Source organism: Mustela nivalis (genome assembly GCF_964662115.1).
Source record: "Mustela nivalis genome assembly, chromosome: 3".
NCBI lineage: Eukaryota > Metazoa > Chordata > Mammalia > Carnivora > Mustelidae > Mustela > Mustela nivalis.
The window spans coordinates 51,809,210-51,832,018 of record NC_139022.1 but is presented as its reverse complement, the minus strand read 5'-3'; the positions used below and the strand labels follow the sequence as shown (position 1 = coordinate 51,832,018).

The 22,809-nt window shown below is 36.8% G+C and overlaps 1 protein-coding gene across 2 annotated transcripts in view; it reads right to left on the bottom strand.

Moving 5' to 3' along the window:
* Nucleotides 1–22,809, bottom strand: part of FBXL17 (F-box and leucine rich repeat protein 17) — a 503,519-nt gene that overhangs the window by 325,011 nt on the left and 155,699 nt on the right. For both annotated transcript variants that reach the window (XM_082723749.1, XM_082723750.1), the window contains exon 5: nucleotides 13,444–13,551. In XM_082723749.1, coding sequence (XP_082579875.1) covers nucleotides 13,444–13,551 — 108 coding nt within the window. The remainder of the gene's footprint in view (nucleotides 1–13,443; nucleotides 13,552–22,809) is intronic.

Sequence of the window (22,809 nt, the reverse complement as noted above, 5' to 3'; positions counted from 1 at the left end):
ATTCAGCCTTAATGGCTCCCATAACGACTCTGTACAATCACCTGGGATGCCCACAGTCAGAGTAAGGGACTGCCCTCTGTACACCCACTGTTATTCCTCGTTCCCCTACCACAGCCTAGAAGAACATCAGTTAGAGACTGTTCTTCCCACTAGAGTCAAAAGCAAGGTACTAGAGGTCAGGTTCATGGCTATTAACCTTTGTGTCACTAGTACCTAACACAGTCCTAGGTGTATCAATCATTTATTAACCGCTTATTGCTAAATGAGCAAATTTGAAATCAGGACCAAAACTTTAAAGATAACTTCATTGATTTAAGTTTCCAGAGATCAGGTGTCTGTCCCTCTAAGCACATCAAATGCACGATCTATAGTTCTAAAACTCCATGTTTTTAAAAGTGATATATTTGAACATAGATTTCACAATATGTGAGAATTAAATAATAAAAAACAATGGTCTCATTCCACACAACTAAAGGTCATTTTAGGACAAGAAGCATAATCAGTTCACTACTTATATGCTGGTTTTTAAAATAAAGAGCAATTTTTTTTTAAGCGCCTATAAATTGTCAACATTTTGATGTCTGTGGCAAGAATTCTGAATAGTTCACCAAAATTTTAATCACTGTCTTCTGCAGCAGAAATGTGAATTTGTTAATTGGATTTCTGCGTGCGAGTGTACCAATTCAGAATGGATGCTCCACGCCTCCTCTCTCACTCTGGCAGGCAGCAGTCTCTAATTGACTTCTTCCTAGGACTTTCCTTTCCACCAAATCCCTCCCTTTTTTTCCACAGAAGACTTTGGGAGCACCGAAAAAACTACAAACAGCACTTAAAGTTAGCAGCACGAAGTAGTGCTGTCACTTTTTTACCCAGCAGGAGCTAAGAGACAGAACTTCTCCTCAATTAAAAAAATAAAATGTTCACACTGTTTCACTTAAATAAGAAAAAAAAAATCAAAGCTTAAATAAAATAAAGGCAAATTAAGTCAAATGTGAATGCAAGCTAGAAGAGATTATTTCATCTCATTGGACTGGCTGTGTAATTCTCTTTCATTTCCTCATACCAAGGTCAGTGATCTGTTATAAAAAAAGACAGCTCATGGAAGTCTGAACCGATTTCAGTCACCAGTATCATATAGCACACTTCAGTGCGTCAAAAGTTTTGGAAGTGCATTCCAAATAATTTTTAAAGTTGTAAAATAAATGAAACTTAACCCAGGACAAACTGAACATTAGCACAGGGCAAAAGCTTGTCATATCCAAGCCAAGTGACCTGTACACTGACCTCTTGATCATAGACTATGAAGGCAAAAATACCACATTATTCCATTCTTTATTTTTAATTGTGTGCAGCTGGAATACAAAGAAAAGACATTCATGCTTTTTAATTAAAAATACTCTGACATATTTTTATTTTCTGGAGTTCCAGAAATATTACAGAAATGTTGTACCTACTCTCTAAAATATCTATTTATTTTCCTTTCTTCCTGGTTTAGAATATGCAACTGGGACTCACCTTCACACTGAAAATCTCTTAGCCTGCCTTACACTCTTGTGTCTAGGCCTCAGCTAAAAGCCACAGCTCAGAGTAAAAAAGTGCCTAAACCTTAATTTCAGAAAAGATTCTTCCTATTCTATGACCAGGTACTGTTTCAGGGAGTGTGAACCAAAAACCCTGGAGCACAGATTAACCACCAGCTGAGCCACTTCCCATCTTTGGGCCTTCCATACCCCTGGAAAAAGATTTTCTGTCACGCGAGGAACACCATGCGGCCTCTGTCAATAGGTCTCTGCAGCTTCTCTCTCTGGTTTGCCCTATAGGTCTGGAGCACCCTGAGTCACCAAGGAGGAAAAGGCTAACCTAGGCACCCATCAGCAGCTTTCTCTCCTCTCAACCTCTAAGCTATTTTTATGAGAAGCAATATTCCAAAACATATATATAACTCTTCTTCCTACTGTCCTCCTTCTAGTCACCAAATAAAACCCCAAATATTCCGTCTAGTTGGAAGACACATCTGATACTAACAATCTAAAAATTAATCAATCACTACTAGTGAGAAAGGAGTCACAGAATCCAACATAAATCAAGATGTAAGATTGGGAAAAGTACTATTTCTTCATTTCTGACATTGTACTTGATTTAATTGTTCATGGCATTATCCAAGTGCCCCCAACCACCTACGACGATGAAAGAATGAACACTTTCCCAGGTAAGAAAAATCTCAGAAGACCCAAACTTTTTAAAGGGCATGTAGGATGTATACTCAAAATCCAAGTCAGTAACTCTCCAAACACTAAATCAGATTTCAATTGTTTTATCTTTGTTCTGTAAGAACCACTCCAAGAAGCAACAGCATTTGGTTTAAAATATATTTAAATTTGGAATTGGTAAGTTTTAGTTCCTGACTCTGCTAATCACACTCAAGAGTTAAAAGTGAATGATCTAAATTCTAGGTTATTATCTATGCTACAGGCAGTGTATCAGTTATCAATAAGAAATGGTAATCAGAAAGAAGCCTTTAGGAAATATTCTCTGATACTAAATAATGTAGATCATGAAATTACATTATCATTAAAACAGATAATACAAATTTTTCCAAAATAAACTGCAAAAATCTTGCAACTTTGATTTATACACTGAAGTACTATTTTCTGATACAAAGAACTATATCCATCTGTAATTCTACCCTCTCAATATATTTTGCCCACCTACTAGTAAAAAGCTTCAACCAAATGAGATGAATTTAAAACAATAGCTGGTGTACATCTAACATATAATTTTAAATATCAAATTATGATTGACCCTAATAATATGTACTGAGTCACTTATACCTTCTCATATCAATGAAAAAAGCATGACCAAGATTTTAAAAATTAAAAAATACACAAGTAGACATGATAGCATGTTATTTTTAAACAGCCAAAACTATCTAAGATATAACTTAAACTAACTAGTAACTGATAACCAATAAGCCAAATAACTAATTCACAACTCCTTACTTAGTCAAATATTTGTCTTTACATTTGCCTCTGGGAACTGACATTACAGATATAGCACCGAGGAAACATTTAAGTTTTGTTTTGTACTAGGAGCATGTACAAAAACTGTCTTTCTTTAATTAAGCATCTAGCCGACTATCCTATTTTGGGGACTCGCCACGACCTTGTAGCTTCCTTATTCTTTACTGTCACATAGCGAGCTGCCCCTGTCTCTCTAGCCATAGCTTGTTGAGATCCATAACAGAAGTATGGCTAGGGATAGTCTGAGGAAGGGTCAAGACTAACCTAAATCTTACATTACGTGCAACTCTCTGCTTTGTGCTTTGATCTCCACTACTACAAGATGCTCTGAGAGGAAATAAATATTGGTTCTATTCTCTTAAGTGGGCTCTCATGTAAGAAACCTGGAATGATGCAGAGAGATATATTAGGGTCTAAACAGGAAAACAGAAACCACTATAAGTATTCATTAAATTACATGTAGGGAATTTCATTAAGGAAATTGGTTATTCCAGTGATGCAGAGGCTGAGAAGAACAACTGGAGAGGCCAGTATAAGCCAGAGATTTCACAACCACAGGAAGACTATACACCCCAAGGCTGGAGGGACAAAAGAAAGTCCGTGTTACTGGAACCGACAAGCTATGGCCATTCAATAGAAGCTGGAGCTGCAGAGGATCCATCCAGGGCTAGAACCATGGGAGAATATAAAGCTGTTGCCAGTAAAGAACCTGAGACAGAAAGGGAGGGAGAGAAATACCCTAGTTTTTCCCTCCCTTCGGCCTGGCTGCCTCCCACTAAATGCAGCCTGGAGAATGAAGCCCCCGACGATGCAGAAATTAGAGAGAAAAAAGGATCTGAGGCTAACAAACCTAGGATCAGAACAAAGCAAACGGAAAGAAGGGGAAAGGGGGATCTGGTTTCCAACAATAAAAAAAACGCAGTCAATCTAATGGGAGTTTTTTATAACAACCCAGAAGTATAATTATGCCAGAGTATTCCTGCAACTTGCCTGAGAAACACAGGGTGCTAACCAGCTTTGTTTTCTTCTTCAAGCCAGATGAAAGCTCTAAGAGTCATCGCTTGCCCTGCTTTCTCAGGCACAGGGGTATTATTTAATTTTTAAAGATCCAAGATTGATAGCCAATTGCTGTTGAAAAAGTACCTCTGATCAAACATAATAACCAAGAATACCCTCTAGTGAATATAACAGAGAAAGTTCCAGTGGGAAGCTTTCTTTTGGAGGAAAAAAAAATGTTGATGGCCAATCATCCCACTAGGATATAATCAATTGAAGGGAAGTCTACAGTAGGGAAGCAGCTATGCTCCAAAAGGTTTTGTAAATACAGTGTGATCAACAGCTTTTGTGTAAATGCCTGTGATACCTCTGGGCTGGAGAGCAAACATGTGAGGAGCTCAACTGCCTTCGGTCAATGGACTCTACTGGCCTCTATTATTGGGCCAGTGTGTCTGGAGAAAAGGGAGCTCAGAACCAAACTTCATTACAAAAGTTATTGTGGAAAATAATGAGTAATACTATGTAAGGCCCAAATTCTGGTTAACTATTGAGGATTCAAGCTAAGATTTCAGAACACACACCCCTACTGTCACATAAATAAATCAGCTTTTGACTAACAGAGAGTTACTATGGAAATGAATTCCCTATTGTCCAAGAATGTGACCACAAGAAAGACACAACATAATTTATCTTCCTTTCAGTATCCAGGAGCCCCTTTAGATCTTCATTACAAACATCGCACAGTGTTACACAAAATTGTAAAGAAAAATCTGACTATTTGGGTTCTGAGTAATGACTAATGATTGACATAGTGTGGGTGTGTACTGTGTTTAAGTGTGTGTGTGAATGAATATAAAATACGTTCATACACAGGCACTTCTCTGGGGCTGACAAGACCTGCCCAGGTGCAGTGAAAACAGTACTTAAGTAGCTAGCTAAATTAATTAAAAATAAGACACTGTTAAACATTGTATAATCATTCAAAACTATTAACTGAATACAACTGTCAATGGTTTTATATAATTGAATATGTCCCTTAAATCAATTTGGATCCTATTTCGCTCTAATTCTCAATAAATATTCATTTTAAATTAATAAATGAAAGCTGCTTACTTTATTTTTTCTCAGTAATATATTTCCTCATTAAATTTCATTATAGTTTATTCTCATTAGTCCCCAAATATATTTTCTCTAATTCGGGAAGTCTGTTCTGTCAGGACCTCATCAGTGTCTACTATCACTATTTATGTATAAGCCACAAGTCTAAGCGAAGTAGACTCACACTGGTCCCTAAATAAAATTTCTCTCACGAATCAGTGTGAACGAATTTGAAAGTCTAAGAAAGCATGAAAGCAACATCTCTTAATCTTTCTTAGATAAAGACTGACCTCATGTGTTAGAGACCAGATAAATAAAGTTGAAATCCTTTTTTATAAGAATATTTGCAGCAAAACCACAATTTAGGAATAATAAGTGTGTGATAAAAGTTCAAGGAGTGAAATGGGGATAATATAAGCAAAGAAAAATAATATTTAAAATATAAAAGCCAAGATCCAAGAAAGGTCCTTTCAAAAAAGACTGCCGACTTTCCTCATTTTATATTATATATTTATATTAAAGCCTGAAGCAACCATTTTATCAAAGGATAGATACAACAGAGAAACTCATTTATTCCTTATACTTGTTAGGACTCTCACAAACTGAATCATTTGGAAGATGAATTCACTCATTTTACTCGTGTCACACTGCTACATCCTGCCGTTGCAGTTGTTGAAATGAAAATGCAGCAGAAACACATATATATTACAACTGGAGTATGAGTAACAGTTATAAAATATAAGAAGAGAAGACTCATTGAACAGGGATTACTGATTTGACAAAATGAAAAACTAAAGGTGATATGTTGCTACAGCTTATGTAGACCTTATACGAATTTAGAAAAGTAAAAATCAAAGTCACTAATTCATGCAGTAATAATAAGGTACACAACAGTATATTCACCCAATTCAGTATATTGCTATAGTAGAAGTTACTTAAAATGATTTTATTAAAAATACTATTTTAGTTGTTCAGTGCATGAACTCAAATCATTAAATAACCCTTAAGGGACTCAGCAGGAAAAGGAAAACAAAACAAAACAACGAAGAGCTGACTCGCAGTCATTAATCTTAAGGTTTAGCACTGGCACTCAGGTAGAAAGAAAGGTCACAAATATTTTAAATAAGATTTATTTTCACAAAAATTATTGTACATTTTTATTTTAATGAAAGAATAGGAGCAAATTAGGACTAAAGAGTTATAGGGGACTTTTGTACACCAAGATGAACATTTTTATTACTTTAGTTATTTTTCAACTACATCCTTAGTAACTTTCTAAGCACTCTTCCTCTACAACCCTAAATGTAGGATGATGCTATTATTTTTATTCTTATTTTATAGATGAGGAAACTGAGGCAAAGAAATTTGGTGATTTGCCCACAGTCATATAATCAGTAGTCATGCCCTTAGCTTTGATGACAGAAATAAGTGGTTACTGTCCATTGCAAAACTTCTAAAAAAAAAAAAAAATCGATTAATGGATCATGCCAGAACTAGATAATCATTGCCTATACTCTCAACATTCAGATTTTGGGCCTAACTCTTAAGCTCTGAACGGCTAAAAGGAACCAAAAGCATGGTCATCCAACAAACACCCCTTCATAATACTCACTGGCTCATACTCGCTATGAAATATTTTAAAGCTGAATGAATTTAAGAACATGTATTTTTTCCAATCTCAAAATAACATTCAAGTACTATAATTACTTAGAAACAAACAAAATTATAATATATGACTAAACACCAATATCACCTCTAAAGTAGCAAAATAATATGTTCTTCCTTTAGAATAAAGCATTCTAAACTGATCAGTTGCTTAGAAATTTAAAAGGCAAGAAAGGTCATCTTTCATTTCTAGTCTCTGGATACATAAGAAAAGGAAGAAAAAAATTGAGTTAGTTGCATGAATGAACATTCTTTCAGTTACTTATGTTAAATTGCCTGAAAAAGAATCAATTTTGTTTTCCTTTAGAAAACATTTCATACTTTCAACCATAAGCACTTTAAAAATATGTGGGGTTTTTTTTAAGTTCTTTAAATATGATTGTGGTCCAAGAAAATATCAGAAGTTTGGGCATTTTGTTTAGTTGTCTGTTACCTTTCCCAAAAAATTCTGTTTAAAAACAGAAACAAACAAACATCAAAAATTTCAACCAAACCCACACGTGACATAGCCTAAAAATTCAGATCATGATTTTAAATTGAATAAAGCAACAATAAGATCTAATGTAGCATCAGAGTTAATATTATTAACTGACTAATGCTTTGTAATATTTCATAGTCTTATTATATTATTCATATTTTAAAATATTATTAACACTCACAACCTTAAAAATATATCAGCAATCTAAAAAAATACATTGACCTCTAAGTTATGGCAAATATGAATTTTTATATGTCACAAAATAAAAATGAACTTTTGATCAAATATTCTTCTCTATCTTTCTTAGTAGTCATTTAAAATAAGATCTAATAAAAGATTAAAATCATTTGGGGGTGGGGTGCTGGGGTGGCTCAGTCCTTAAGCATGTGCCATTGGCTCAGGTCATGACCCCAGGATCCTGGGATGGAGCCCCACATCCGGCTCCCTGCTCAGTAGGAAGCATGTGTCTCTCTGTCAAATACGTAAATAAAATCTTTTTAAAAAATAAATAAATAGGGACGCCTGGGTGGCTCAGTTGGTTAAGCAGCTGCCTTCGGCTCAGGTCATGATCCCAGCGTCCTGGGATCGAGTCCCACATCGGGCTCCTTGTTCAGCGGGGAGCCTGCTTCTCCCTCTGCCTCTGCCTCTGCCTGCCATTCTGTCTGCCTGTGCTCACTCTCTCCCTTTCTCTCTCTCTGATAAATAAATTAAAAAAAAAAAAGATTAAAAAAAATAAAATAAAATAAAAATAAAAAAAATTAAAAAATAAAAATTAAAAAAAAATAAATAAATAAAAATAAATAAAATCATTTGGGGGCACCTGGATGGCTCAGTCTGTTAAGCATCTGCTTTTGGCTTAGGTCAAGATTTCAGGGAGCCTGCTTCTCCCTCTCTCCCTCTACCCCCACCCTCCATGCTTCTGCACTCTCTCTCTCTCAAATAAATAAAATATTTTTTTTAATGATTAAAATCATTTGAACTGATTTGATGTAAACTCACAGTGAATTTGTGGCATTAAATTCATGAACCGACAGCATTTCTGTAGTTTGTGCTCTAACTACAGATGAAAATAAATTGCCACATTGACATTTCAGTTTCCATAAGTCCATTATTCAACTGATTTTTAAATTAATATTATATGTTAATATACATTATTATCTTAAAAATTTCCAATATTATACATTCTTAAAAGTATGATATTGAATAGTGTGATTTTATCATGTAACATTAATATCGACATTTTTAATTTTTTGACCCCTAAAAAGCTATTTTTATCATTATGGAAATTTTCAAATGTAAATAAGGGTAATGAGAATAAGGTAATAAACCCCCATGTCCTATAACCCATTGGAGGGAAGGTTTTTAAATATAAATGTAATTTTTTAAAGAGATATAGGGGTATTCAGGCTATGTACTTCTTCTTGAGTGAGTTTTGGTATCTGTGTCTTTATTTATTTATTTATTTTTGGTGTCTGTGTCTTTCAAACAAATTTTTCATTTCATCTGGTTTTTTTTAATTTCTAGGCATAAACATGTATAATATTCCCTTATCCTTTTTATATCTGTAGAACCCATAGTTCTCTTGTGATATTAGCAAGTCGTGTCTTCTTTTTCTTTCTCTCTCTCTCTCTCTTTTTCCTTTTCTTAATTAGTCTAAATAGAAATTTATCAATTTTATCTATTTTATCATAGAACCAGCTTTTGGTTTTAATAATTTTTTCTTTTATTCTTGTTTTCCATTTCATTGACTTCCCTTCAATCTTTATTACTTCCTTGCCTCTGCTTACTTTGAGTTTAGTTTGCTCTTTTTCCTTAAGTTTCAGAAGGTAGAAGTTCATGAAGTAGAAAGTCACTAATTTGAGATCTCCCCTTTTTCTTATATAGGTGCTAAGTGCTATTAATTTTACATAAAGTGTATTTTAGCAGCATCACATTAAATCGTCACTACTTTGTTTTCATTCTCATTCAGTTCAAAATACTTGCTATTATCTCTTGATTTCTTCACTACTCTTGGGTTATTTAGAATTGGGTGCTCAAAGGAGATCAATCTAAAGACCTCTAGGATTTCCTACATAGTTCTCAATGGACTTCTCTCCACTCCAATACTCTGTTCTCCGAACTTTGGCTGTCTTGGTCTCCTGGACTTTGTTTTGTCTCAACTCAAGAGTGTCTGCTGAGTTTTGTCTGCATTACCCTCCTTGTGCTACAAACCAGAACTTCTTTCTATACATTAGATGGAGGTAGTCATAGGACTGCTCTTGCTTCTCAATATCTCAGGGATCACTGTCCTTAGTTGTCTGAAATCCAGTGTGTTAAAGACTACTGTTTCGGGATGCCTGGGTGGCTCAGTGGGTTAGAGCCTTCGGCTCAGGTCATAATCCCAGGGTCCTGGGATCAAGCCCCGCATTGTGCTCTCTGCTGAGCAGGGAGCCTGCCTCCTCCTCTCTATCTCTCTGTCTACTTGTGATCTCTGTCAAATAAATAAATTTTTTTTTTTAAAGACTACTGTTTCATGTATTTTGTCTAGTTTTGGGGGATGTTTCAGGGAAAAGAGTAAATCTAGTCCCTATTACACCATCTTAGTTGGAAAAAGAAATACAGGGATTTTTTTTAATATATCATTATGAATCCACAATTTTTATACATTTTATTTGCTTTAATCCACTGCAGTCATTTTCCTTCTCAATGCTCAAAGTATGCCAACCTAGCCCAGTGGGAACCACTTCATGTTCGTTTTGGTCTTTTTGACATGTTTCTACTAGTTCCTTTAGTGGCAAATGATACTGAGGCACTACAGTCTAAATATAAGGGGTGATTACATATTTGCATTTGTTGAATCCATTTTTAAAATATAGGAGGGAGACCAAGATAGAAATATTTTTTATTTATAAATAGGTACAACTGCAGTGAAAAAAACAAACACATCTGTTTTGGAGAAGACTCAACTATCACAAATAACAAGTCATAACGTTCTCAACTGTTAAATGGAGACCTTGAAAATTCTTAGTATTGCTTCCTAAACATGGATCTAAAGTTTCCAAACACAATCTAGTGAAACTGACATTATCTTCTCAACTTGGGTGCATTCAATCTTAGCTATTTCTGGACTCTAATTTACAGTCATAGGGGCCTAGGAGGAAGAGTTCTTACTCCAATATTGTTTAATATTAGCAGAATTCCTCTGAAGACTAAAGGTGTGTCATCAGTAAATATTGCATAGTGAATAAGAGTCTAGCCAATGCTGAGCACATCAAAGTAAAATTAGGCCCAAGGAACCATAGTTATAGGATATCAACATTCTTCCACCTATTCCCAATCTTCTGTCTTCTTGCCCTTGGCGTAACAATCTGAGCTGTCACAAATCCCTAATTTTTCTTTCTAAATTACTAAAGACTTGACATTTCTTAGTTTCAGGGAGAGCCCTGCATAGTCCCTTCCAGGTCACTGATTCTTAAATGTGTAGATTCTTCTGGCTACAAGTAACTCTAGAAAGAGATCATCTAATTCAGGCACATCTCTTTATTGACAGGAAACTAAGGCATGGAGATTTTATACCATTTGCCTTTTAGCAAACTGAGAGCCCAAGACTTAGAAAAGTAGTATGTTGGAGAGAATTTCTAAACCATATAAAATTAAACAGCTTTAGACCACTAGCTCTCAATACTCTCTATCTCACATCTCTGTAATCACTTACTTAAAAATAACAAACCATGATGATAATAAGGATAACACAGTTTCCCAGGAGCATTTATATATTAATAAACATTTTGAAAATGTAAATTATATTTTGTGTAATATCGTAGTATGAAAACTATCAGAATGCAAATATTTTAACAAAAAAAGCTTTCATTTTAGTAAATCCTGAGTTCTCCTAGTTTTCAAAAGATGAAACAATTAAAACAGCTTTATAGAAGCTATGCATGCTTAAAATGTTACCTTGCCTTCACTTGATTCCAGGAAACTAAGCAATACTATGCCACAAACCAGTCTTCTCATCAAAGCAAAAGACTTTGTTGAGCAACAAAGATGATTCTCAAAAGTTTGTGGACCAGCTTTGATATTAATCCAGTAGATTCAGACTACTGACAGTCCAAACCACCAGTTCTGGCCTATCATCTTCAGAAGGACATTCTCAGTAATTTGAGCCTTCCAACACAGACATTTGCCATTTGCTATAGCTGCTATTTTGTTACAGGGAGTTATTCTGATCTTTTAAATATCAGTGTACCATAATTTTTGGCCATCTCAGAATGCTCAGGGAAGCACTTACTGATCTAATAAGTCTTGTTTTGTCTTTAATGAGTACAGTTTCAAGTGATCATAAAAATCCCACATATGGTCATTATAACACTTGTTGTGCACAATCTGTTCATCCAAAGGCATTTCTACTCTACACTATAAACAACATTAGATGTGACTAGAAAAACGTCATCCACCAAGATGTTCAGGCCAAGGTTATAGGAAATGACTAAAAATTATGGTTATATATGGTCCTGGTTACACTAAGATATTCTGGAAGAACAATAATTGAGACTAACGTGCTTTTCTTTTCCAGTAGTTTTAGGCTCTGATCCTCAAAATACAATTAAAGCTCATCAATTATCAATCACTAGAGACAAGAAAAATCATAGGATGTTTCAGACACACTAGACCAAAACGGTGATTTGCTATTTTTTCCTCAAATCTTGCTCTGACTTTTCAGCAACTTAGATATCACAAAATGCATTTTAGTACTAGCAGCTAACATTTACTTAGCATTTACTGCAATCTCCATACTGAGGCAAGGACCTTGCATATATTATTTCAATTAATACCCTGAAAAATAATTTCTCCACTTAGTTAATAAGTGCCAGAGCCACGATCCAAACTCAAGCTAACAATAGAGCCCAGGCTCCTAACCACTGTGCCTTACTGCCAGAGTTCATTGTTTTGTTTTGTTTTGTTTTGTCTTTTGGTTTGGGGTGTGTGTGTGTGTGTGTGTGTGTGTGTGTGTGTGTGTGTGTGTTTTGGTTTTTGATTTTGTTTTTTCACCAGAGTCCTAAGTAACTCACAATCATTTGCTCTTTTCCTAGAAAGGAAAGACTAAGATTATCTCCCATTAAACCGTAAGCTTAAAGAGACCTGAAGAGACCAAACCCAAAGAGACCTGGGATCTCACCTGTTTTATTTCAACATTGTGCTATTAACACAGCAGTTGCCTAATAGTAATGAAATGAGGAAAGGGTGAATGAAAAGGTTACTCAGCTATTAAGTATGAATGGCAAGATTCATACCCATTCTCCTAAGTACTATATGGGACAGTTAAAATCTATTCAGTGAAAAATCTCAGATAATACATGGATAAATTTTATAATAGCCAGTTTTCCATTACATTACACACATGTAAGAATTTAGTCCTAATTATTTTAAAGCTCTGGAGTGAAGATGGCACATAAGTGAGAGGTTACAAAGGAACTGGCATTGTCATCATTGCTAAAATGTAAGATTTCATATATTTGGTATAAAAGTGAACTCTTTGAACTAGAAGGTTAATTTCTGACACAGATTTACCTCTCTTTTCACCTTTCATGTTCAGCTTAATCATATGCACTGGCCATATGCACTTCTTAAAAGCCAAATGCTCAGAGGACCCAATTAAGCAATTAAAACCTTAACCAAAATATATTCTAAATGCAATAAGTTAATGTTTAAATAATTTTTAATGCATATATTTCATAGTCATTAGCAATGAAAAAGCAAAAAAGTAAGCTTCTTGTTTAAATGAGTGTCCCATTTAAGAAAAGCTAAGTTTGGTACTGTTGCTTTAAACTGATTTTAACTATTAAACCCTAGTACACTTCTGTAATGGTCTGACTATTCCTCACTCAAGTACATTCAACAATGCTAGGGCACTGATATGAATGAAGGAAACACTAAGGAAGGGGCACCTAGGTGGCTCAGTTGGTTAAGCATCTGCCTTCAGCTCAGGTCAAGATCTCAGGGCCCTAGATTGAGCCCCGCATCATAGGGCTGCCTGTTTAGCCAGCAGTCTGCTTCTACCTCTCCCTCACCTCTGCCCACCCCACCACTCGTGCTCATGCTCTCTCTCTGTCTCTCTCTCAAATAAATAAATAAAATCTCTTTAAAAAAAAAAGAAGAAGAAGAAGAAAGAAAGAAACACTAAGGAGATGGAGCCATGGCACCTACCTTGGTAAGGTGAATGACTCCTTTAGAAGTAACTGAACAACCCATGAAGCCAACGTACTGAAGTTCAGGACAGTGCTCAGCAAATGCTTTCACCGACTGGTCTGTCACCTAGGGAAGAGACGTGAAGAACATTATTTAAGGTGGTGTTCCAGTCAGTTTAAGGATCTGGCTCCTGCAAATTCCCTCTGCCGTACCTTGTATCATTAATATTTCCCTTTCCATTGGAGCATTTGAATCTCTATACAAACATGCAGCAATATCCCCTGTGAGTTTTTTTAAGTTTATGTTTAAGCTCTACACCCAACATGGGACTCAAACTCACAACCTCAAGATCATGAGTCTCATGCTCTTCTGACTGAGCCAGCCAGGGACCCCTCTCCTGCAGTTAAAAAATATTCTTCCTTCGTCTTATGTCCCTTTTTCTCTATCACCCCCCCTTTTTTTTTTACTTCTTCATAGAAAACATCTCAAAGATGCCAATGTCTCTCTCTACTATCACTTCTTCCTATCCAATCTCTCTCAATGTATAGATTTCCTACTGATATATAATTCTCATACTATAAAATTCACCCTTTCAAAAGGTACAGTTCAGTGGTTTGTAGCATATCCACAGGTTATGCAATCATCACCAATGTCTAATTCCAGAACATGCTCATCACCCCCAAAAGAAACCCCATGTCCAATAGTAGACCCTTGCCTCTCCCACCCCTTACCCTCAACCCATGGCAACTTTCAGTCTCTAAGGATTTGCCAAGTCTGAACTTTTTTTTATAATGCAAATTATATAACTGGTCCCTAAAATGCAACAACAGTCTCTTTATAAGTTTTCTCCCTTCAAGTGTTTCTTCCAAGGAATCTGATTTTTGCCCCTCGCTGCTTCAAATTCTTTAAATATGGGTGGTTGGAGGTTAATTCTATATGTCAACTTGACTATACCATGGGGTGCCCAAATATTTGATTAAAGAGTATTCTTGGGTATGTCTGTGAGGATATTTCTGATAAGATGACCATTTGAAATGGTAAACTGAGTAAAGCAGACTGTCCTCCCCAATGTGAGTGGGCCTCATCCAATCCATTTGAGTGAGGTATGAATAGAACAAAAAAATTGAGTAAGGGAGAATTTGCTCGCTCTCTCTCTCTCTCTCTTGCTCTTTCTCTATCTGACTACCTTCAAGCTGAGACATCAGTCTCCTACCTTCAGATTCAAACTTGGACTGGAACTTACACTGTTGGCTCTACTGGTCCTTATGCCTTTAGACCCAGATTAGAACTATATCGTCAACTTTCCTGTGTCTCCAGATTGCGACCTCAGATTTTGGAACTCCTTGGCTTCTATAAATGTTTGAGCCAATTCCTTACAATAATCTCTCTATAGAAACACACACATATACCCTCATACAGATTCTGTTTCTCGAAAGAACCCTGACTAATGTAATGCATATTAGAATCCCCTGAGGAGTTCATTAAAACCTTAGAACCAAAAAGGGTGAGGCTAAAGCTTCTGTATTTTTAAAAAGACTGTAGGTGTTTGAAAGCTTGAGATCCCAGTGTTGCAAAGAAGTTACCTTGACAGCCTTTGACATTTCTGCCTGGCCCTGCTTTAAACAAAGGGCAGAGTGAAATTCCTTTTTTTCCCTACTCCCAACACCACCTCTGGGAAAATTTCAATGTATAAAATTATCTTCGTTAATTATAATAAAATTTTCTTCACTATTCTACAAAGGGTAATTTATAAAAGAAGGTCCAAATATTTTCTACCATAGGCTTAATTTCAGATTCACTTCCTTCACAGTCAAGATGATAGCAACAAGTTAAACACCTTTGTTAGTTTATCAAATAGCAGCGACAATTCTCCTTTGCATTAGCTTTATTATGGGTGCCTCCTTGTATCTTCCTTATCTATTCTGAATAGATATTGAAAAATAAAGGTATGTGGGTAGCATCAATTCTAAAACAATCACAAGAACATTTTCCTAAAATAATGAAACCAACAGCATCCATGGTACATCTGATAAAAGATTAATTCTGCCCTCAAAAGTAAAGTATGCTTTAGCATATTAAGACTAAGGATGCCATTGATAAATTAAAAATGGGCCTTCCTGACACTCAGCCTTCTAAAAACATTATGTTAACAAAGAATGTTTCAGGCACTAAAATTGCCTAAAGCCTCAATGGAAACCAATTTCTATTTTTTTTTTTAAAAGGGGGTGGGGGCTAACAGAGGTTAATACATGCGATCAGTTTGTTAAATACCCTGCACAATTTCAATCTAACCTCTAGCCTTTCCTGTATCCATCTTCAAGGAAGGAAGAGGAACTCCGATAAGGATTAAGGACACAAGAAAGCTCAGGTATAAGGTGTTAAATCTTTCACAGAGAAGAAAAAAGGGTATTACAAATTTGGTTTGCCAGTCTTTCTCATTCAGCTCATGCAATCAGAATAAGGGAGCTCAGAGGAGATTCCAGTATCAACGAAGTCCTAGAAGTCAAGTAAAACTGAGTTAGTTCTTGGGGGTATAGAAACACTAGTAGGCTTGAGTGTGTTTTAAGAGACTAATAAAAGGGCCTCGAAGATTTGGGTGGGGTCTGGTTCCATTCCCAAGGATAGAAGATCAGTTAGAAATGGGAGGCTAAACGTCTGGCAAAAATAAGTATTGATTACAAAATGCAGGTACTGGTGAGTGTCAGCTTCTCTGAGACCCTGCAGCCTGACTGCCTCTTTTCAAATCCCTGGTGGGCTACTTATTAGCTGTGTGCTTTTAAGCAAGTCCTTTCATCACTCTGCACTTTTTTCCTTCTATATGACAGACAAAATAATAGTACCTAGCTCACAGGGTAAAATATGAGGGTAGATAATGCATGTAAAATGTTTTGAACAGTGCAAGGTACATTGTAATTGCCCAATACATCTTAGCTATTATCATCATAACAACCACATGTTCTCCGTTCTTTAGTATTCTAATTCTTAGCCAGGACTAAGGGGTTGTCATGTGTAAGAAAATAATTTAAAAAAAAAAAAGTATGGTCAAAGTATGCTAGCTTACTCTCCTACTTATTCCAAGAAATACTGATCATAATTTGGGGGCTCTAGGTTATGGGCTAAACTGTGGGATCAGAGTGAGGGAAACATAGAAGTTTATTATTGACTCATTATGGTAAAAAGAATCCCATTTTGTTAAGTTTCTCAGCCTGGACTATACATCAGAATCACCTGAAGAGCTTCCCGATTTAATTTCTGGCAGAGAACTGTATCAGTTTTATTCTGAAAGCTCCCCAAGAGAGCCTAATGTGCAGCCTGGGTTATGAAGAAGTTTCAAGGCCTTTCATTCAAAGTGCAGTCCTTAAACCAAGAGCAATGACATCACTTGGGGCTTGTTAAAAATGCAAAATCTCAGGGCGCCTGGGTGGCTCAGTGGGTTAAGCCGCTGCCTTCGGCTCAGGTCATGATCTCAGGGTCCTGGGATCGAGTCCCGCATCGGGCTCTCTGCTCAGCAGGGAGCCTGCTTCCTCCTCTCTCTCTCTCTGCCTGCGTCTCTGCCTACTTGTGATCTCTCTCTGTCAAATAAATAAATAAAATCTTTAAAAAAAAAATGCAAAATCTCAGACCTCATCACAGACCTACTGATTCTTAATCTGCATTCTTACTAAGATCCGCAGATGATTTTTTTTAAAGATTTTATTTATTTATTCGACAGAGAGAGATCACAAGTAGGCAGAGAGGAAGGCAGAGAGAGGAGGAAGCAGGTTCCCTGCTGAGCAGAGAGCCCGATGTGGGACTCGATCCCAGGACCCTGAGATCATGACCTGAGCCGAAGGCAGCGGCTTAACCCACTGAGCCACCCAGGCGCCCCCAGATGATTTTTTTTAATAAGTAATCTCTACACGCAATGTAGGGCTCAAATTTATAACCCTAAGATCAAGAGTCTCATGCTTCACGGACTAAGCTAGCCAGGCACCCCCCAAGGTGATTCATATGCAGCAGAAGCTTGAGAAATACTGCTGAAGAGACAAGGGACTATGTCGTCTTCTTGGGGACATAAGGAAGCAAAAAACTGGGAGCTATCTCATAACCCAAGCACTATGGAGAATTTTTTTAACAGCCTTATTGAATTATAATTTATATACCATAACAATTCACCCATTTGAAGGCATAATTCATTGAATTTTAGTAACTTATATAGCTGTGCAACCATCACCACAATCCAAGTTTAAACTGCTTCCATGGGCGCCTGGGTGGCTCAGTGGGTTAAGCCGCTGCCTTCGGCTCAGGTCATGATCTCAGGGTCCTGGGATCAAGTCCCGCATCGGGCTCTCTGCTCAGCAGGGAGCCTGCTTCCCTCTCTCTCTCTGCCTGCCTCTCCATCTACTTGTGATTTCTCTCTGCCAAATAAATAAATAAAATCTTTAAAAATAAATAAATAAATAAATAAACTGCTTCCATTACACCACTTCCAAAATCCCCTTTATCCTTTTTGCCCATATGCAGTTAATCACAGCTCCCCTCCCAGGCAAAACAGTGACCCGCTTTCTGTCTCTGTATGTTTGCCTTTTCTAGAAATTCCATATGAAAAGAATTATACCATAAGCAGTCTTTTGTTTCTAGCTTCTTTCACTAGCATAGTGTTTTGGAGGTTCATCTTTGGAGGTTCAACATGTATCAGTTGTTGGCTCATTTTATTGCTGAGCAGAATTCCATTATATAGCGACAATACCCTTTGTTTATCTGTTCACCAGACGATAAATATTTGAATTGTCTCCAGTTTGAGCTTTAATAAATAATGCTGCTGTGATCATCCACATGCAATACTTTGTATGGACATATATTTTCATTTCTCTCAGATAAATATCTAGAAGCAGAATTTCTGAGTCATGTAAGTTTCATTTTTTACATGTCCTAAAAACTGGGTTGTCTTCTTAAGTTGTAAGAGCTCTTTATATACTCTGGATACAAAGTCCTTTATCAGATATTTGTTTCATAAATATTTTTTTCCACTCTGTGCCTTGTCTTTTCATTTTCTTAATGGTAGGCTTATTTTAGCTCTAACATTTAGGTCTATGGTCCTCTACGAGTTAATTTTTGTGAGTAGTGCAAAGGTGATATTCTTTTTTTTTTTTTTTTTTTTCAGACAAACATCCAATTGTCCTAGCACCATTTGTTTAAAAAACCGTATCCTATGGAGGAATGTTTAAAAGCTCCAGCTTGGGGAATGCCTGGGTGGCTCGGTCTGTTGAGTCTCACAGTCCTGAGTTCGAGCGGCAAGTTGGTCTCCACCCTAGGCATGGAGCCTCTTAGGGGAAAAAACCAAAACAAAACAAACCCAAACATGAGTATGAGCTGTGTGCAGAGATTGAATACATAGTCCAAAATCACATTTATAAACAGCTACTCTCCAAGGAAAATTAGTGACCCTGTACTGCTCATCTTCTGCTCTTTCTCTTCTAGCCAAGAGTTTTTTAGTCATATATGGCCATCATATATGGCATATAAAAGTCATATATGGTCAAATAAAAACAAAACAAAACTCCAGCCTGGTATGGTTGGCCCTGGAGGATCATATTTGCTCACAGACTGTGGGAAAACCAGGCAGCAGACAATAATTTATAGGCAAACAGAAATGTAGCTCAGGTTTTAGAAAGAAACATCATAAAAGAAGGAAAGAATGAGATCAACTTGCAAAGAAAATTTTGATCTCTTAGTCAAAGTTGTGATGGAAAGAGGAAGATGAGCCTCAAATTCAATAGTGTTATCTCTTTACATGGCAGAGGTACAGAAGGATCATATCCCTAAATTGGCATTCAAAAGCCACACTTTTACATCTGCAAAGGAGGGTGCAGATACATTTAGTGTCACAAAGACAAAAGCATTGGTGGTAAGGAATGTCTGTTGTGTCTTCAAGGTTGAGAGAACCAGTAAAAGCCTAAATCATACAAACATGCACAAAGATTCTAGTAGAGTTTCAGTTTGTGAATCTTAAGGGGGCCTTCTCCAGTGGCTAACGTAGAAGCAAATGAAAACCAATACTGCAGGGGGCAGAAAGGAAGAGGAAGCTATTGTTCACAAACTCCTGGGAGCTGCACTCAATCAGATTATCTTTTTTTATGAAATCTAACATGGGGACAAGAGAGAAACATTTTCAGGAGGTAGAAATAATGATCTATAAAATTCTAATACCGGGGGCGCCTGGGTGGCTCAGTGGGTTAAAGCCTCTGCCTTCGGCTCAGGTCATGATCCCAGGGTCCTGGGATCGAGCCCCGCATCCGGCTCTCTGCTCCTTGGAGAGCCTGCTTCCTCCTGTCTCTCTGCCTGTCTCTCTACCTGCCTCTCTGCCTACTTGTCATCTCTATCAAATAAATAAATAAAAAATCTTTAAAAAAAAAAAATTCTAGTACCGGGGAGAAGTGTAATAGTCACTATGGTGGAGATGGCTATATATGACTAAAAAACTCTTGGCTGGAAGAGAAAGAGCAGAAGATGAGCAGTACAGGGTCACTAATTTGCTTGGAGAGTAGCTGTTTATAAATGTGATTTTGGACTATGTATTCAATCTCTGCACACAGCTCGTACTTGGTAAAGATTTGGGGTACTAGTAGCCAGAGTTGAAGAAGGAGTAGGTGATAAAACAGCTAGGATAAAAATGGCTGTATTTATTAAGGCCTTATCCTACGCCAACCTTAAGTCCTGTCTCTGCATCATTTGGAATCTTCATTACAACTGTAAGAGGCATGGCTATTTCCATTTCATAGGTGACCAACATAACCCTATTAGAGACTGACTTCCCCAAAATTACACAACTAAAAGGTGTCAAAAATGTGGAGCTTAAACTTCATTCTTTAAGGTTTTGAAACTCAAGTTCCTTACCTTATACAACATAGGTTTTGATTTATTTCATGGTGCTAATCTCACTCAAATGCAAGAGCAAATTCAAGGCCTTCCCTTCGGCCCAAAGAAACAGAGTAGCAGGGGTCAAGGAACAATGGCTCTACTTTTCAAAGAGTTTTCTAAGAGAAGTGCTACCCTTGACTACTTATTTCATCTCTGCAGATAAAATAGGTATGGTGCCAACACTGTGATAGTCTTCTATATCCTGAGAACCCTCCCCAAAGAGGGAAGCATAGGAGAACATTGGATAATCGAATTCAGAAGTGTTGAAGAAGCAGGATTAATAGTAGTGAATTATACAGTCACAGAAGTAAAATTGGTAATCCAAGAAAATGCCTTCATCTAGAAAGAATTAAAATTTAAAAAACAAAAACAAAAAAAATAAGGATGGGAGAAGCTTTTATAGAAATTTCAGGATTCTAAATGAAGAGATGCAATCTTATTCTTATTTTAACACTTAAAAGTTTCCTTGGAATATGGGAGAAGAGATCCCTCTTTTTCGGATATCTGGGAATGAAAGGACTTTGTAGTATTAATTCTAAAAAGGTGGAGCAACCTTTGGACATGTCTATACTGCTGGCATTCGAGCATGTACATGAGTGTACTAATATAAAACTATTTCTTGACCTTGCTCAAAAGCTTTTTAAAAAGTTTATTTTTCTTAGACTTCACCTGAAACCTAGTCATCCAGGACCCAGCGATACATACTTTAAATAAGTTTTCTTAATGATTCTTACAGAATCATCCCAGAAACAGTCCTATTTGGGGGGTCTCTTTTTAAAGTTTTTACTTAACATAAAGTATAATATTAGTTTCAGGTGTACAGTTTAGTGATTTAACACTTACCTACATCATCCAGTACTCATCACAAGTGCATTCCTTAATTCCCATCCCCTATTTAACCCATCCTCCCACCATCTTCCCTCCTGCTAACCATCAGTTTGTTCTCTGTAGTTAAGAGTCTGTTTCTTGGTTTTCCTCTCTCTTTTTCCCCCACTATGATCATTGGTTTTGTTTCCTTAAATTCCAGTTGGTCTCCCCATCTATCCCATTTACTACTCTATCCCCACTGTTGGGCACAGAACCTGGCATACCACAGCAGCTCTAAAAATAAAAATGACTGAATAAATGAAGTACTGTTTTGATGCATGTTAATGGCTTCTTAGTTGAGTATTGAAAAACAACAAATCCTTCTAATGCCAAGAAAATGTGAATTGTCCATCTTATTTGTACCAAGAATCAAAGAATAAGATAAATGTTATCATGAAGCTAAGGATGGAGTTTTCAAAGAAAGCGGGAGCAGCCTTCAATTCTGGAGTGGATGGGAAAACTAATGTGGGGGAATTAGCAGCATAGCTAGCAAATCTCACTCGAGACCTCAGAACTCATTCAAGGCCTTCTTTCTACCTCCAGAAAAAAAGAGCAACAGGGATTAAAGACAGTCTACTTCCTAGGACTTTTTCAGAAGGAATGCTAACCTTTGCTCATTTTTTTCATCTCTTATAGCCAAAGTGGTCAGTGGACCTGTGGGGTGCCCTTGTCTTCTGAATGCAAAATAAAGTCAACATAAAGCAATCTGCTTAGATTGGGTTCTAACTGAGCATTATAAACAAAGGGCAAAACATTCCATGTGTTCCAGTTTAGTTAAGATTCACCAGACAAGAAAAGCTATATGGATGCCAGGCAGGAGACAGTTGGAGTCGTTTGGTTGTGTGAGGAACTATTTGGTAGTAACTGTCTGAATGGATTATGGGTTTAAGAAAGCAGAAGGAAAGTGACCCCAGTAGTAAATGACTATCCCTCTACTTAATCAGCACTATCTTTTTAAAATAAACAAAGGAATATTTATAGGGTATTTAATGAAGGGCTTATTTCACTCAAGGTTGCTGAGTTTCCTAAATCCCTTTAAATCAACAAATATTTGAGTACCTACTACAGTCATACTACCTCATGTTAAATACTAAAGCAGTATGAATATAAGATACAGTCCCTACCTCTATGAGCAGAAGCTAAAGGCTGGATAAGAACAGGTCTAGCTCCCACAACACCCAGATTCCTGGGAATATTTCAGTCTGTACATTGCATCCCAGTTTAGTTCAGTTCAGTTTGCCAAAGTCTTCTGACTAGATGTGAAACCCAGGTTGAAGACATAACTAGATCATGAAGGGCCGAAAGCAGGCAGAACAGTTATGACTTGAAAATGAAGGAAACTGTTTTAAAGGTAATATAAGAATTGTGGGGCTAAAACATAATGCAGGCCCATGACTAAGGAGCCATTCATTAAAGGCACTAAGAGAAGGGTGATGAAGGCAAAGTTGTTCTGCAAAGTCCAGCAGCTATACACAGGACCAGCCAAATGGATATTTTGGCCTTAAAGAAGCTGCCCAGAAGGCTATGACCACAACAGAGTCCATGCCCCCTAGGGAACATTAGTATACAACATGGGTTAGCTTGGTTACGTCTAGCCACACATCAGAATCAGTAAGC